Source organism: Pangasianodon hypophthalmus, chromosome 27 (genome assembly GCF_027358585.1).
Source record: "Pangasianodon hypophthalmus isolate fPanHyp1 chromosome 27, fPanHyp1.pri, whole genome shotgun sequence".
Taxonomy (NCBI): Eukaryota; Metazoa; Chordata; class Actinopteri; order Siluriformes; family Pangasiidae; genus Pangasianodon; species Pangasianodon hypophthalmus.
In genome coordinates, this window is record NC_069736.1 from 4,778,938 (window position 1) to 4,797,197 (window position 18,260).

Here is an 18,260-nt window from a genome sequence, read left to right on the forward strand (position 1 = left end):
CCGCACTTCAAGGAAGACAGAAGCGTAATGTCATGCCTGTTTATTTTCAGAATTATACAATTTTTAGAAGTATAAATATTTGTATAGAATACAACATCTATGACATCCAAAGAGCTTCCATTGGGTGAAATACAAAACTCAAAACCACATTTCTTATTGCACAGATTCTAAAGACAGACAATGATGAAGACGATGAAGCAGGGCCATTTATACAAACACTAGCTTCACAGAATGGATGACAGAAAAGAAAATTTCAGAAAATATGCTGGACGCTTAAGACCCAACAGATTCACGATGGATAGATTGACTATACCATAGACTGACAATCTTAGACTGCACAACCTGCTGGAGAAGGACGCCATGCAAACACTACGATCGCAATGTCCTGTGACGTGGAACACAAATTTGGCAAATTAATAACACAATATTCAAAATATACATCCAGGAATTCGCTGTAAACAAAGAAATGTGCTTAATTAAGGATTTTACATTAGTCATCTGAATAAAAAGGCAAGGGGACTGAAAGACAATCTACTGAATAAACGTTTGTAGTTTGACCATATTTATGCCCTGTTAAACATTCACATTCCTTTAATGGTCTTGTCCTTCATTATTCGTTATCTTTTCGTCCAAATGCAAAGTAACATTAACGATAAGGTGCGTTTTGTCTCCTCATGCTACAAACACTACATTTGCGAAGCTTCATGAGGACTTCTGATTTTGCTAATACCGCTTAAAATCTCTCAAATTCATTAGTTTTTCTTAACATTAATCACTTTATAATTATAATTTCTTGACTTGTTTGACTTCACATTCAACTCCTAAGCATTGTATAGTTTTTGCAATCTACAGATAACTAGAATATCACTTTAATATAATAGATTAGACTATTTTACGGCAACGTCACTAAAATATCTTGTCAGTTAAGTTTATATGACATAAAGGACTGATTACTGTAGTCATTTCAGAGCACATATCACACACAAAAATGATCAAATAGCATCTTATTTAATGTTTCATGTCATTACTGTGCATGTGAAAGTGTTACAAAATGACTCAGGTGACTCAGAGACGATACACACATTACAGTCACATTTTAAACAGATGAATTTGACAGTATATTTCAGTCATGGACTTAAAGGTACAGCTAACGGACAGTGCAAAAACACTAGATTATTATTACACGTCCCACTTTTATAAGTATTATACATTGTACTTGACTGACTGCGCAACTTATGGGCAGTAAACGAGACAGGACACAGGAACACTAGCTGAACATCATGACTGTGAAAGTCCACCCTGACTGATCATAAACGTGGCCACCGTTTAACCCTCGAGATGTGGTTTACAGTTGCAGGTGGCCAAATGGAAAAAATAGCCCTAAAATCCTTACGTGAAAAATGTGTTGAAAAGGGGAAAATAATCATAATTATAATACACAGGGTTGCAAACTTTTTAACATTCACTTCTTTTTTTTTTTTTTTTTTTAAAAATAGAGCTTTTGCACTATTTAACATTCCTCTGTTCTATCATTTAGTTAATCAGCAACAATCAGAGGACATCTGAGGTGTTTTTAGCCTTTGCCTAAAACACAATTGCGTATGAGTGCGATTACTGCTTTTAGTGCCTGTGTAATTTCAAGTATAGATCATATCAGAGGCCAAGATCTTGCCTTTTTCTATATTTTGACTAGCTTATTTCAGATGGCATCGTGAAAATTTCGCTGAGCAACAAACATTACCGTATACAAACATATATGACATAGCAAAATATATACATATAAAACACACAACACTCATATTCAGAATCAAAGTCCTGATCTGACAGATCAGCGTTTGTACAATTAACATTGCTTTATGTACAGTACATTGCATAAAAATGAGTATTTAGTAAATGCATGTGAAAGGAATGTGAATTTTGACACAACCTGCTAAGAACAGCAAGCTGGACTGCCCAAAAATACTTTAAGGCCCCTTCCACTAGATATGAAACCAGAACCCTAAGATGATTCCATTATAAAATAGTTCTAGGTGAGAAGCACGGGATAAATGTGCATTCCCTCGGCCCAAAACAAACTTTGCCTTTAAGTAGGTCAAAGAAAACAAGAACGAGAATAACAACAATGAGACGAAAACAATGGGTGGCATTTTTTTTCTACTTGAAGAGTGAAGAGTGTGTGCTGATAGATCAGCACCATTGCTACAAATACTTCGTCTGTGGCTTTTTAAGTGTGAACAAAACCGTTGCAATTTACTTAACCTTCATATGGATTGAGAAATGCTTCTTATTTTTTAATGAATCGAAATGCAGTGTGATTCCAACGACTCCTAAACAATACGTAGAGTTCTTGTTTGGTATCTAAATTGGCACAGTTCATTTATGACTCAAAGGCATCAAATCCCTCGATGTCAAATGGATTGCACACATCTTTTCTATATACCTCATGTCCTCTTTTCCTGTGATGCACAAAACTACAAAATGATAATCAGCAGCAAATCAGGTACATTCAAACTTAGAATTTTTCAGAAACATACTATAGACTAGCATACACACTAGCACTCATTGCTCTCGCCCTCCACGATACACTGAAGTAACAGCTTCATCGGTCCTCAGAATGGAAGGTGCTATAATACAATGCATGGGGGAAAAAAAAGATTGCCTTGCAGTCTTTCCTACAAAAGGTGATTTGGCAACCATCGACATCCCACCGTCACTTTTTATTATTCGAACCTCGGGGCAGATCTTTGGACTGCTTGGCGTGAGGTGAATCTTGCTCTGGTGCTGCGCCATCCTTCACCAATGCTGTGGATTTCTGCAAGTCTTTACGGTTAACTTTCTGCGAGGAGTCTGATGACTTTGAGGTCTCCACTGTGGCCCCAGTGCCCTTGCATGTAGGAGATCCACTTGGTGTGTGAACCTTAACAGTAGGTACAGGTACAGAACCAACTCGAGGGCCTGTCTGAGGCAAGTTCTCTCTCTGTGGTTGAGCTTTTGATGTAAGAAGTGTGGACTCTCTCTGCTCCTTTGGTTTTAGTTCGGCATTGTCTTTGATGATCTGCACTGTTGCTTTGCTTTCTTGCGTTCCTCTTTCTTCAGTGGCTTTCCCACTCTGGTGTGTAACAGGAGGGGGTTCTAACTTGGTTTTGTTCTTGGAGTTCGACAGGCCTTGTTTTCCAGTGGAACTAGTACCTGATTGTTGCGGTTGTTTTTTAGTTGCATTAACAACCTCCTTCTTCTGACTGGCTACATCTGGAGTACTCTTGACTTTCAGCTTTTCTTCAAACATGTTTGCTGACTGAACTTGCACAGTATTGCTAGTTTTTTCACTGCCTTTGGCACCAGAATCCTGATTTGACTTTTTGCTGGGGAGCGACTGAGTAGTAGCTAGGACACACTTTACGCTGTCATTTTTGACCTCTGCAGTATTATTAGTCTCATTTGGCATAGTGCATTTTGCATCTTCTTTCGAAACTGCTATGTTTTGTGGCATTTTATCATTAGATGATGTAGTTTTGGACTCATCACTTGACCCTTCTGGAACCATCCAAGTCTTATGATCCTTGTCCTTGATTTGAGTTTTGACTGCACATGGCTCCTGACATTGAGAACTGTACGTTTTGCCATCTTCCACCCTAGCACTTTGTGTTTTGACACTGCCATCTTCTTTGGAGAGAGGATCTAAGCTTTTCTGTCTGTTTCCTGAGACAGAATTGGTTAGTGTTGTCGATGTTATTTGCTGAGATTGTTTAACTGCAGTGCTGTCTGATTTGACTTCAACAGGTGGCTGTGGGCTTTTGTGTACACGCTGTGGTGACTGGAGAACCACAGCAGAAGTGGTCTTAAGAGGAGCACCTTTGGTAGATGCATTGTTTTTATTCTGTTTGGTTTGAAGAGGTGGATCTGGAGGTAACTTGATATCTGGTGCTGGTGAAGCTGCTGTAGAAGAAGTGGTTGACATGGAGGTTAAAATTGAACTCTGTGGAACAGATACTTTTTCTTTTACTGAACTCTGTGAGTGAATCTGTTCTGATTTCACATTTAACACTGGTGTGCTACTTGCTGTTGTCTGTTCTTGTATCGTCTCTGAAATCTTACGTATGTTTTGAGCTGTGCTTTCTGGTTTCTTCTCATCACTTGCGCCAATCCCGCCTTTTGAATCCAATCCTGACTTTTGTGCACTAAATGTTCTGTCTGGTTTTGGAGGCAAAGTCTGCGCCAAAGCTGTTGTTGAGCTCCGAGCTCCTGTGGCATTGTCTCTGACGGTTTTAGACTGATGAACCTCCTGTGGAACCACAGTTAAGCCCAGTGTATTCAGTGCTCTGTCCTTCTCCATGGTTATTTGGCTGTTATTTACAACAGCCTGCTCCAACTTCTGTGGACTGACAAGGATCTCTCTCACATTTTTATCTTTATCAACACCACAGAGATCTGAGGGTATGGATGGGTTTTGCTTAATGACCTGGTCACGGGTCACTGGCATCTTTGTTTCTACAGTGTTGTTTTGCAGGGTAGGCTTTTCCTCTGGATTTTCCATCTCATCATCTTGGTCTTCATTGCTGACCTCCCTTATTGAGGGTGTTTTCCCACAAGCAAAATGAGTACTGTGTCGAGCAGGCCTCATCTCCTGAACTGTTTTCAACTTAGTCTCTGGTTTTCCACCTGCTGACAAATCTATTGGCTCCATTTTACTGGATATGGCCTGTAACTTGATTCCTTCACCCTGCTTATTTTTGTCATGAGTGCCTTCATGGCTAACTGAACCAACAACACTGTCTCTATTGCATGTGGGTTCTTCTTTTCCTGCATTTTTGCTGCTCAAAGCACCAAGACTTTCCATCTCTACAGCAGTCTGTGTCTGTTTATTTGTGGGGATCTGGGGCTGCTTTTCACTCTGGTTTTGCAGAGCTCCGACCAGACCACCACTGTCACCTTGGCTGCTGGCTATTCTTGAGAGACATGTATCAGTTTTGGAGATCCTGGGTCCAGAGAGCAGTCCTATGTCCAGTGTTCCCTTCAGTGGTTTCAGGGAAGACACAAGTCGTGCCTCTAATTTGTACTCAGATGAAGTCTTTCTGATAGACCCCTCAGTGGACGAGATAATTTGAAGCTTCTCTACAGCACTCTCCCCTCGCCCACTGAATAGCTTAGGGCTCAAGGAATCTGTGTTGATTCCAGATGTGGTGATTCCAGCAGAATCCAGCTGGAGACTTTTGGACCTAGTGGTATTAAAGTGAAGGCTTTCATGAACACCAGGGGTGATTCGACACATACAGTCCTCACGCTCCTCAAAGGACTGCCTTTTTCGAGCAAATTCCATATTGGGAGCTTTGAAATCAAGCCTGTCTGGTTTACTGCTCTCTTTAATCTGCCAAGCCAGCTGTCGGTCTGACTGGGTTGGGGCTGACCTTATACCCTCATTTAAGGCAGAGTCCCCAGTGCTGCTCATGGAGTCTGCAATGCTTTCACATGCTCGTGTGTTTAGTTTTTTATATAGAACATCTTTTACTGTAGCATTGGCAGCTTTGTTATCAACAGTGCAACACCCAGTGGTGCTTTGGGTAGATTCACCCTCTTGAATAGCATCTTGCTTTTGCAGAGATTCTCGTCTCTCATGCCAGTCCTGTCTTTTTGCTACCACTTTGGCCTTCAATTTCTCTTTATCAAGGTCCTCCACCATTTCTTGGCGACCAACCTTACGAGTCACAGGCCGTTTCAGGCAGCCCTGCTCGGCAGGTCTTACTCGGGTGATGGCGGGAAGTTCACAAAAGCTCTCCTCCACACACTGAAGTGTGTGCTCACCTCCGGATCCAACCCCAGCCTGAACTTCCTCTTGGGTCACCTCCAGACTGTGTTTCCTGGAGCAAAGGTGCTTTTTGTCCCCTGTGTAGGATGGTGAGAGCTTTTCCTCTGACTGAACCCTCTTAAGAAGTGGGGACCGAGGGGGTTCAGCACTTTTAGGGCGCACCATGTGCCTGACAATTGTAGGAGGCGAGTGCATCTTGGCTGAGAAGGTCTGAGTAGTTTTGGAGCTTCCCACTGAGTGAGAGAGCAAGGGGGAAGGAGATCGCTGAGGGGAGGTGGGCTGAGGGGTTGGGGAAGGTGTTCGAGCCAGCGGGGACAGTGGGATGCTCCCTGCTGATTTCCGGCGACTCTGACGAAGCCGCTGCCCAGGCAACTTGGGGCCCAAACCGTGCAAAGTGTTAGGACGGACATGGCCAGAGCCGGCGGGAGAATTTGGTGCACTGGAGCTGGGGGAACTGCTCTGAGAGGATGTGCCACCTGGGAATGAAAAATAACATTGCTGTGTAAACAAAAAGCAACTCAAACAAACCAACTTGGTAATATGTAGACTCTCAAAAGGTATGGCCCTGACCTGATTGATTGAAGTCCGGCGTGGGCCGGAAGGAGGTAGTGGGGGAGTGAGGAGACAGGCTGTGTGTGGGGGATCCTGGCAGACTCTCCCCTGAGGACAGTGATCGGTTTAAGGAGGTAAAGCTGCGGCTGGTGTGGAGCAGTGGAGAGGGCTGCATGGCAAAGCGCCTGAATACTGACCGTCGTCTGGGAACGCAAAGGTTTTGAAAGTGTTTTGAGCTATGTTAAGAGTACATGTAATATAAATAAAGCTAGTGGTGAAATAAGCAACAGCCCCACGGATAAATTAAACAAAATAATTACATTAGAATGTATAATATAGCATTACACTGAATGAATTTTCAATATGCAAAAGAAAAAGCTGTACCTTTCTTGAGTCTTCTCCTTCTTGGGCTTCTTGGTTCTCCTTATCATTTTGCTTCGATAACTATTCCTTCTAGCTGGACCCGTTTTGATTGAAGTATTCTCAAAAGGAGTAGTGGATATGGCAACCTTGCTTCCACTCTAAAAACAAAGAGAGGTTTTACTTGATTGTTTTTATACTTGTGTCTACCTATAGAGATACAGATATTCTAGAGTCATGGCCAACAGCTGACACTAGAGCCATGGCCGACACTAGAGCCATGGGGCCTAGACCTTGGCAATTTCAGAAGGTTTTTTTTTTTTTTCCGATAAACCTCCTATGTGGCATTTCCAGTTGTCAAATATGGATACAGATGACATCCTGACAACTTACTGGAAGACTGTAGCCAACTATGTGGAAAACATTGTAAACCAAAATATTTAACTCTGATTTTAAGTCTGACTTGAGCTAGAACAGTTTATCTAAGAATGGAATCATACCGTAAAAGAGAATTCAGAAATGAGCCTTCGCTTATTTCTGTTTGTACCCTTGTGTAATATTTTTTTTAATGGTCAGTGCATCTGGGCTGAGAAGGCCTGAGTAGTTTTGGAGCTTGCCTCCGAGAAAGTGCACAAGGGGGAAGGTGACCGCTGAGGGTCTGGCATAGTTTCCAGTAGCTAGTAATTTTGTTTTGCGTCTAGGTGAACTTTAATCCTGCAAATTTGTAACCCTTGAAACAGTGAACTAGTAGATGATACAAGGGTAGGTTGTAAGCCATCTTCTTTCTTAGAAAAAATATGGAGGAACGTGTAAGTAGCTGGTGACACCAGCTATGTTGTGGCAGCAGGAGTGTGGTTGAGTGTTAGCTGCGAACAGAAAAGAAGGGTTCAACGGGCAGGTAACGCATGATTCTCGCCTGTGTGTCCTGGAGCATGAGCTTGGGAAGTATTAGTGAACTTGAGCAAGGCAAAAGCCCTGAAATATTGGTACTGTGTTTTATTTTGCTTTTTCTATTGAGTTGTTGAAAGCACGCTGAAAAGCGCTAGTTAGGGGGAAAAAATGAGAGCCCCGAAGCTCTGTCAAAGTCCACCTGCCTCCCGAGCCCTTCGTACACACTGGGTTCTACATATGTGCTCTGCATTTCAACCACCATTTTTTTTTTTTTTAATGTCCTGTAGTCCCAGGAGCCCAGTTCTGATGTACACCACCAGGGTTAGATTAGGATTAAACTACCATTACTCTTAAAGGTGATAATGTAGCAAGGGCAGTCTTCTCACCTTCAGCAACAGTTCTACCACCTCAGTGTGGACCAGTCCATGGACTGTTTCCCCATTGACATGAGTGATCAAGTCTCCAGCTTTGAGGCCAGCCTTCTGAGCAGGTCCATTGTCTTCCACATTCTGACAAACAAAATTACAGTTAAGACAAAGTACTGACAGGTAAAGAAGGACAGTGTAGTAAATATGTATAGTAAAAATAGTCTAATACTGAACTGCTCTGATTAGCTTATAATAGCTGAACAAGCTCTTACCCAGACCATGTGATAGACAGTGTAAACATCACTGTCACAAGCGTAGACTCGAATAGCTCGGAGTGTGAAGCCAAACTTCTTCCCTGAACTGTGAATGATGATTGGCTGGCGTGAGCTGGCAGCAGAGAGAGAGGAGTCTCGGCTTGGGGAGGAGTCCCTAGAGGAGGGGTTTGATGACAAGGAGTGTGGAGACATGGGACTGGCCAGTGGGGATGTGCCGAAAACATCTGCAGGAAGAATACAAGTGCACTGGTGAATGTACAATTAACAGTACGATCCTCTATGTGTGTCTTCCAATATAATCATTTTGTTCTTTATTCTATTAACAATGACAAAAAGTGTTTAACTAATGGTTGTTCCACATCCTTTTTCTGCACACCGAGCTCTCTATACTTGTCTAGCCACAAGCTATGAGCAAAATGGAAAACTCACAGCTGGAGATAAGGTATGGTAATTTAAAAGATCTTTCATCTCTCTCTGACAAATCTTCAACCCACTCTGCAGGGAAAAGGTATATGCTTACTCCCCTCACACACACACACACACACACACACACACACACACACACACACACTCACACTCACACACTCACACACTCACACACACACACACTCACACACTCACACACTCACACACACACACACTCACACACACACACACACACACACACACACACACACACACACACACACACACACTCACCTGCAGGGATCATGAGAGACAGAGCGCTGGTGGACGATGATTTAGGTATGCTGGGCTCTGGTCTCGGGGAGGTCAAATGGCTGATCGCGTCAGTGGATGGCTTGCTAGCAGTGTCTGGACTGTCCACTCCCTCTGGCCGTGATATCAGCTGGTCCAGGTGTTCAGAGAAACTGCCTGTTCAAACACAGAAAAAAACCTTTATAAACTTTAAATTGTTACATTAAGAACTAAATCTGTTTGGCTACGAAGGCAGTACCTGACAGGGTGGCATTGCTGACTGGGCTGGAGGGGGTGGTGGCGTCAGGCTCGTCCTCAGGAAGCTCTCCGACAGAGAAGGACACTTTACCGGGCTTGTCCAGGGAAAGCGAACTCTCGCAGCTCTCCACCTCTGCTGAAATGGCAAACTTCGGCAGGAGTCCTGAGTGTCGGCCCGTGCTGGTGCTCTCCATGTCAGACGAGTGGGACAGGGACGGTCTGGCCACAAAAACGTGACTGGATGTAACATCACAGTTATCACCAGTGCAACACATAGATAAATATAAAAGCTGAAGAAACTACTTGAATATAGTCAAGCTGACTTGGGATAAGGTCTATTGTTAATTTAAGCAGAATATAAAAAAATTCTTCTCCTCTTTTCATTATGAATTATGAAGCCCTACATTTTCAAAAAGTCCATTCAGATCCAATATATCAAGAATTCTTAGTGAAAATCTTTCCAGCATTATAAATTCAGGATCAGGTTCTGGGGAGGTATCTTATTTCACAGTGCAGTAATTACTTATTGTACCAGCTATAATGTAAGTGATTAACATAGCCAGCTTGTTTCACAGATGTTTCACAATGTTAAATGTAACTATAAAACAGATAAATATATGATTCATTATTTAATGAATAAAAATTGGAATCGTTGGCAAATTAATGTGGTGTAACTATAGGACATGCTGATATTGGAAAATAATCAACTTCAGGGCTGCATCACACCACCCAGTTGTTGATTATTTTCCTATAATTCCTACTATTATACATTTGGTGCCTGGACTTTCCTACTGTTTTCAGTCAGATATGTATATATTTACTGAAGCACTTTGGTATTACTTACTATATTATTAACTACTAAACTGTGAATAATTATTGAATTGTAACACTAAGCACAGTTTCCCAAACCTGATAGATATCACACAAGTTATTAAGTACTTTAAAATTCACTTTGCAAACTATGTACCACAAATGACTTGTTGTTAACACATACTTAATTATCAAATACTGGGTCCCCATTGTAAAATACAGTGCAACCATTTCCGTTGAATTTGATTTACCTCCAGAGTATAACTTACATTTCAGTGAAGTCTGGAGTCCAGCTGAGCGAGTCGACAGTGAGGGGGCTCTCACTCTTCTTCTCCGGTTGCTCTCCCTTTTCCTCCAGCTGCCCACGGGACAGATCCAGACTGCTGTATACCTATAGGAAGTAATTTAATTCATAACACATGCACACGAAAGGACTTTTGAATCATTCACCATACCAGATATGGAAAAAAAAATTAACGACATGTTTGGAATAATTGCTAATGTATTAAATGAAGCCTTAAAACCAACTGCAACATTTGTATAATGTACATGACACAGCATATAGGCAGAAGATATGAATCTAAGAATATTGTCAGCTTTTTCTGACACACTGACAAATCTGCACTGCACATGTGACAGTGTTCTTGGATCAGTACTGCGCTGCTCCAAAAAAAAACAAAAAAAAAACACTCGTCTACAAGCCAGAATATCCTGGAATGTTTGTTGTGCTTGTGTTTCTAAACCGTCTGAGAAGGAAAGGCTGTGTGAAAATGCTGTGTTCAATGACAAGAGGTGATGCTGAGATTCAGAGACAGATGACTTAGATTATGTCTTTAGTCCTACAGATATTACACATTAAGAGCACTGAAGTACAATGTAATTATGCTGTTTGTTACCTGACGTGTGTGTGTGTGTAGTGGGTCATATGACAAAAATTACATTACATGGAAAAGGAGGGGAAATAAAAGATTCGGTACAAAATTGATTCATATTTTAATGTCCAGGCTCATACTTTCGTTGTCAGGTTACATTATATGGTCATGTGTCCCAGTCGTATTTGTGTGCTGAATGCTGCTGCCTGGGAGGAAACTCACTTTAGAAAATCGGTGTGAGGAAGAGGAAAACTGGCGCAGCTCCACATTGAAGTCTTCATCATTTGTGTCCTCTTCTTCCTCAGTTTCCAAGTGATGGTACCTTTCAGATCGGGCTAAAAAACAAACATAAAGAGCTTTAATTGTAATTCACTGCTTTGTTACTTAAATATAAGAAATTCAGAAATGTATGAGTAGAAGTATGAGTGAGTTTGAGTGGAAACATGGAATCGTTGTGTGTAATCATTTTTGCTTATTGTCTTGTGTGCCAATAATTCTGGATTTTGACTGTAGCACATTCTAATTATAAATATGCACAAAAAAACAGATCTAAAGATGTTTCTATATCAGGAATGTGCAGTAAAGATCACAAATAAACCAGACACTGTTCACATTCATGCAGACACATTGTGACATTTTCTGTTCCTCATGCATCAATGACTCAGAAATACACACACACACACACACACAAGAATGCATAGACACAATAATGCACACACAGGAAGACACACAAGAACACAGACAAGTGTATAAAGGTGCACGCACACACGCACACACGCACACACGCACACACGCACACACGCACACACGCACACACGCACACACACACTGACTGTCAAAGTAGCTGGTATCATCCTCGGACTCAAGCTGGGGGATAAATTCAGCCTTCTGCCTGAGCAGACTGTTCCAGTCCAGACTGTGGAAGAACTGGTGGTGCTTGACCTCATAAGCTCCTCCTGCTGATACACAGTACACACACACACACACACAAACACACACACACACACACACACACACACACACAAACACACAGGATAAACACTCAAGAACCTGTAAATTTACAGCTAATTAAAATATATAACCAGTATAAAAGTATAAATGTGTTTGTCCATACAGTTTTAAGAAAAGATGCAAATGCTTGTACTAAATGAAATTTCGGGAACATAGCTTAAGTTAGCTTAAATTTTTAATGGGAGGTGGAGCCGACTGCTAGGTGTGTCTTTTAGTGGCACAAACGGTCTGTGACTCCACATATTCAAACATTTCTGAGTAGGTATAGTTTATAACTGCACTTAAACAGATTATCTGAAATATTCTGTCAAGTTGGCTTATGGTAACCATCTGCCTAGCATTAACCCTGAAGATAAAATGTATAAAACTTATGAATAACCTTTTAGAAATCATGTCACCTTAATTTACATGAGCTAATAGAGATTATAAACATTTAAGAATATGACTTTAGGAATCTGATTCTTCCTACAGATCTACTCATGTTGTGCTCATCTTAGGAACGTTGTGAATTCTATGAAAATACATGCACATATATGAATAATAATGCCTCAAAATACACCCACATATCTATACATCTGTATCTATAGTCTTAAAGGCTCTCCCTTCCATATATGGATTTAATGAAATGCATATATCTTCGTATATGAACTCAAAGGCATGCCTTCTGTGGTCTGTGATCTGCAAATAAACCTTATTGAAGTCAAAAGATGCCTCTCGATCCTGTTTGGTTGGATGTTGTTGGATCACATAGATTGTTTTTTCTCTTCTGTTTACAGAGTCTGAGTCCCACAGAGACTGGGGTGCAGATATTTTATTGAAGCTGCCACACTGTGTTTGTACTTCAGCAAATCTTACAAACACTGTTCTGCCTTGAAAATCACAGACTGCACCTTTAATTACTGCATGTGTACTGAAACCACATAAACGAAATGCCGGAACACCAGAAAGCCAGAAAGCTTCAACTTTTTTTGTGCGATTTGTTCTGTACAGCACATGTTACTTTTTATTCTGACAACAATCTCTCTACAGCTTTCTTGTAGCCATAAATTATGCAATGCAATTTCCTGTGAGGTCTAGCTGAATGTCACGCTAGTCTCGATTTGTTTTGATTGAATCAGCAGGAGGGAAGATCAGCAGCGATTTTGTTCAGACGTCTGCAGAAGGTTCTTTGCGGTGCAAAACCATAAGCAAAGACTTAGGTGGCTGAAACTAGCATGAAGATGTGTCATTTCACTTCTCTTTACATTTCTCAAGAACAGAAACGGAATTATTTATTATGTAATTAAATATACAGCCACCAATAACATGGTGGAACCCTTGTAAAAGTTACTGCACGACTGCAGTGATCAGTATCCTACCAGTTCCCAGGCGCTCCAGTGGGTTCTGCCTGAGCAGCAGTGTGATGAGCTCCTGAGCATCAGCTGGAGGTGCGTCCTCCCCTTCAGGCCAGTTTATCTCATCTGGACAGAAAGAGAAGCAAAAACACACCCCTCAACACACTGTAGCACTATGATAGAAACGGAGCAGAAGAGCAGAATGATACTGACCACTAATAACCTGACCAAACAGCTCTTCTGGAGTGTCTCCGAAGAAAGGCACACATCCTACCAAGAACTCATAGAGAATGATCCCCATTGCCCACCAATCCACAGGCTTCCCGTATCCCTGCCTCAGGATTACCTCTGGCGCGATGTATTCAGGGGTGCCACACACCTATAACAGTACAGATATGATAAGAAAAAGCTACATTCACATAAGAATTGTAGTAGAATTAAATAGCCAGGTGCAGAATTATTGGTACGCCTCAAAAGAATGGGCAAAATGATTGTACAAAACAAACATTACACACAATTATTCTAGGGAAACTCCACCAAACCTTAATTGCTGGGGCACTGATAATTTTGGAATCTGTATTTTGTGGAAAAATTTAACTACATAAAACAATGTACCCAGTGTTTATTCATGATTGGTGCCAATAATTCTGGAGTGGACTGTCTAACTGGTACATGTAAGCCAGTAGAAGAAGGTGAGGTGTATAGTTATACCTGTTTATCTGAGAACTCTCTGGCATCCTTCTCTATGTGGCCCTCATAGAGGTTAGTGGTCATGTTCATCAGGCCCACCTTAGACAAGCCAAAGTCGGTCAGCTTGATGTGTCCCATTGAAGTGACCAGCAAACTGAAATGATTCAACATGACACAGTACAAATAAACATCACAGAGACAATACACACACACACTGAACATTTCAGAGCAGACACAGAGTCTAAACAAGACAGGTAAAGGGTCAGCAGATGGTTTGAGACACTCACTTGTCTGGTTTCAGGTCTCGGTGGACGATGCCATAATTATGGAGGTATTCCAAAGCAAGGAGTGTCTCAGCAAAGTACATTCTGGCCATGTCCACTGGCAAAGGACCCATGTTCTTCAGCAAAGTGGCACAGTCCCCACCTGCCAAGAGCCCACAATTCCTACTTACTTTGTGCATCAACACATTTCTCATTCATTGTTTAAGACAGGAACATACTATATGTATGGTGGTCAGGGGGAAGAGTGATACATTTTCACTATAGTCCTTTCACAAACTGCTTGTCTAATGTAGAAAATGCAGTCTGCGTATATACAGAGTCATACGGTAACCATCGGCTTGTCTCTTTTAGTTAAGAGGTAGACACTATAAATGTCTACATTCAGAAAAAAGAGGAAAGTTTACTTTCTTTCAGTGAAAAAGTGCAGGGTTTTTTACACTACTTAACCAAAAAACCTTGGCGGAAAGTCATTAAAAATGTCATTTTTTTGGCGTGCACACACACGCACACACATTCCCGCCCAGGTCCACAAAGCTCCGCTCTCTACGTTCTACATAGAGTAGAGTGTATATAAATGACTAACAGGAGGCCCATTCAAACACAAACAAGCATCCCAGGCCAAGTCAGTTTTCCGGTTGTCTCAGCCATATAATACTTTTGTATTAAAACATTATTTGGTATTAAACTAATAATTTAGTATTACTTAAAACATTATTATTTTTTTTAATTATGTTCCACATATTTTGCAGATTATTTGTACAAGCAAGAAAGAAAAAAAAGACTAGTGCACATTTAACTATATGCTTGTCTAATGTTAGATAAACATGTATTGATATATTTTATTTCACATTACCTAACTCAAAACATTCTCCATTTGCGTTGACTGAGAGAATCGCATCTTTCATGCGGGAAAATGCGAGAGGAGACAAGAGATGAAATGGAGGAAGGGGACCGGGCTTCCAAGGGTTCCAGTTAGTATCAGAGAGTTCAAAACGCCTACAGAACTGCTATCTGTAGCTGGGTTTCCATTCAAACTTGTTACAATTTTAAAGCAAATTTCCAAATAGTAGGCAAAATGAATCTGTGAGTCTGTGACCAGGGTTACGGTGATGTTTCTTCGTAAGCATCAGAAAGTGTTTACATACTCTATATCTACAATATAGCATATATAGCGACCTGCTATATGACCCCTATGTCATAATTTCTTCAGAAAACGCATTTCCTTTTCTGCATCTCTCATTTATCCATACACAAACTTGTCCACATCAGGCATGTGTTAGAACATTTTTTTGCAATAAATTTTTTCCCCAAATTTCCATTTCTAATTTCCATTCAGGTTCCATTCAAGAGCTGAATGGAAAACCCCATAGTGTGTGTACGGATAAAATCACTTACCTTCGACGTACTCCATGACCATGCACAGGTGTCTGCGTGTCTCAAAGGAACAGTACATGCTGACCACAAATGGGTTCTCAGCGAAGGTCAAGATGTCCCTCTCTACAAACGCCTGCTGGATCTGGTTCCTCAGCATCAGGTTCTGCTTGTTGATCTTCTTCATCGCAAAGCGCTGATTGGTCTCTTTGTGTCGCACCAGATAGACAGCACTGGGAGACAAAGGAAGAATGAGTATCTCTCTAGTCACAGATTAACGGCCGAGGTTAACAGAAAATAGGTTATTCTAAACATATCATTTCTAAACTATACACACACACACACACACACACACATCCATGTATATATATATATATATATATATATATATATATATATATATATATATATATATATATATATATATATATATATATATATATATATATACATTTTTATCCTACATATAATATAAATTTCATTTCTTTCAGGTTTTTAGGGAGAGGTTTATCTTTCAGTTAAAAAGCTCTCCATAGTAAATCATAAATCGTTGGATAGATTCTGAAACACTTCCTAATGATATAATGATTAATGCTGAAATAGCAAGAGTTTCCTGGATTGTTGCGATTAGCGATATTATAGATAACCATCAAATGAGTGAAATTAACATTTATTCACATATATACACTACATATACGTAGGTCCTACATACAGACAAGTTCTTCTTAATATCTCGAACAATTTTGACTTTCATAAAAGAATGCAAAAATATGCACATATACATAAATAGTGTTTAAAATAAGTCTATGTAATATTTTCATAAAATGAAAAAGATTTAGTGTTATCACAATAAAATTCTAAATAAATAAAAAAATGCTTAATAAAATTATATACAAATTGTGATATAGAAGTTCATATTTAATCTGTTATTATCTATCTATTGCCTCAAATGTAATACAAAAATTATCATACTGATGCATATTTTTAACAGGTAAATAAATTCAGTCTGATATGAGTAAATGAAATAAGTCAGAGTGAAGGACCTGGCCTTAAGGAAATAACAGAAGGTGACCGAGTTTACCCGTAAGCTCCGTTACTGATGAGTTTGATCATTTCGAAGTCTATCTCACAGGGTTTACGGCGGGGTCGCAGTGGTGCACTCAGACTCTGTGACTGAAAGAGAAACAAGAAAAGTGTCATGAAATATCAAAATCAAACAACAAGAGAAATTTGCCAGTGGGTTTTTACAGTCAGTTACACAGGCTTTCACTTTTGTGCATTAACAGAAAAAGAAAAAGAAAAAAAAAAAAAAAAAAGAAAAAAATTGCAGATTCAAGCAGATTTCAGCACAAGCCATATATATTTTTCCTTGAAAATATCTAAATTAGAATGCTGAGGTGCACACGTGTTTTTTTTTTTTTTTTTTTTTTTTAAACATCTCTGCCACTAGGTGGTGGAGGCATTATTTGTCTCGGTTGTCCGTGCATCTGTTCCGGATTCTCGTGGTTAGTGTGATATCTCAGGAACTAATACTTGAATGTTTGTTGGATTTATGTAGAATTATCATTAGTATTAAAAAGAACTAAGCAGATGACATTTTCTAATGAACTTACTTGGGTCTATTTCCCCCAAAAATATAAATGGATATGTAATTTAAACACAGCAACAACTAATCAGGATAAAATGGTCATTGAAGATTAATAGATGTGTGTTCATTTTACTTTAACACATATATTATAGATAGACCTTAGTTTTCCTTGCCATCTGAAATTTTAAAAAAATGCTGAAAATATAGTCCAAATTTCCATTGCACCCATCTTTTTACCGACCACTCAGAGAGTGGGACCAATTTTGCTCTCTTGGGCTCCCGGCCACGGATGTCTGAGGCATCGCCGGGTTTTGAACTTGCAATCATCTGATCATACAGCAAACGCTTTTCTACTGAGCCACTCAAGAACCCTGAGCCCTAGGACTTTTTGTGTTGTGTTCCACAGGATCCCAGTCTTGATGTATATCTCTACTTGAATGTACTGAAAACACAATATGTACTTATTGAACTTTAAATCATATTAATCCTATTACTGTTTTTATATTATGTTACTATTTCACAGTTAACATCAAAACTACTTACACTCACAGACTCATCAGTGTCAGGAGTTTCTGCAATTCCACTGTCGTAGCTGGTTAACTGGGCTATTTCTGCAAAATGAAAAAAGAAAAGAAAGCAATAAAACACAGAACAAAAAAAGTAAAAAGAAAAACAACAAAATCCCTTTTAAAAGTATGAACTTGATTACATCAGCACCATCTCTTTTTGATCGGTGTTTGGAAGTAAATTAAAACAAAAGGACCCCATTTTTCCACATAATAAGACTGATGAGCTGACTCATGTGGTTTCCTAAATGGGTTAAATGAAGTCGAAATCCAGGGAACGGATCTTAACACGTGTCAAGAGACATTTGTGGAAAACTGCAGTGCCAAACAAACCCCAGAGCTCATTCCCAGCACATCAGGCCCCACAGCTAACCTGCAAACAGCAGGAGGTAATGAACCAGAGGGCGGATTTGGGAGTCCCAAAAGAGACTCAAGCACAGCAAAAAGACTTCAAAACAGCTGCCCCTCTCCACTTTAAACCCTTACAAGCACTGTACTGGGAGACCTCTGAGGATTAGAGAGCCTTGAAGG

At 40.2% G+C, this 18,260-nt stretch overlaps 1 protein-coding gene across 16 annotated transcripts in view; it reads right to left on the reverse strand.

Annotated features, from left to right (window-relative positions):
* Positions 1-25: 25 nt before the first annotated feature.
* mast4 (microtubule associated serine/threonine kinase family member 4) overlaps positions 26-18,260 on the reverse strand; it is a 90,166-nt gene continuing 71,931 nt past the window's right edge. For 9 of the 16 annotated variants that reach the window (XM_034300843.2, XM_034300842.2, XM_034300838.2 and 6 more), the window contains 17 exons: positions 17,707-17,774; positions 16,657-16,748; positions 15,600-15,808; positions 14,208-14,346; positions 13,942-14,074; positions 13,444-13,609; positions 13,255-13,356; positions 11,719-11,844; positions 11,108-11,220; positions 10,283-10,404; positions 9,205-9,422; positions 8,949-9,122; positions 8,247-8,473; positions 7,993-8,115; positions 6,740-6,876; positions 6,374-6,558; positions 26-6,279 (listed from right to left, as the gene is read on the reverse strand). In XM_034300843.2, the coding sequence (XP_034156734.2) occupies positions 2,711-6,279; positions 6,374-6,558; positions 6,740-6,876; positions 7,993-8,115; positions 8,247-8,473; positions 8,949-9,122; positions 9,205-9,422; positions 10,283-10,404; positions 11,108-11,220; positions 11,719-11,844; positions 13,255-13,356; positions 13,444-13,609; positions 13,942-14,074; positions 14,208-14,346; positions 15,600-15,808; positions 16,657-16,748; positions 17,707-17,774 (5,903 nt within the window). In that variant the 3' untranslated portion in view covers positions 26-2,710. The remainder of the gene's footprint in view (positions 6,280-6,373; positions 6,559-6,739; positions 6,877-7,992; positions 8,116-8,246; positions 8,474-8,948; positions 9,123-9,204; positions 9,423-10,282; positions 10,405-11,107; positions 11,221-11,718; positions 11,845-13,254; positions 13,357-13,443; positions 13,610-13,941; positions 14,075-14,207; positions 14,347-15,599; positions 15,809-16,656; positions 16,749-17,706; positions 17,775-18,260) is intronic. The other 7 variants (XM_034300851.2, XM_034300841.2, XM_034300847.2 and 4 more) reach the window with 3 other exon arrangements.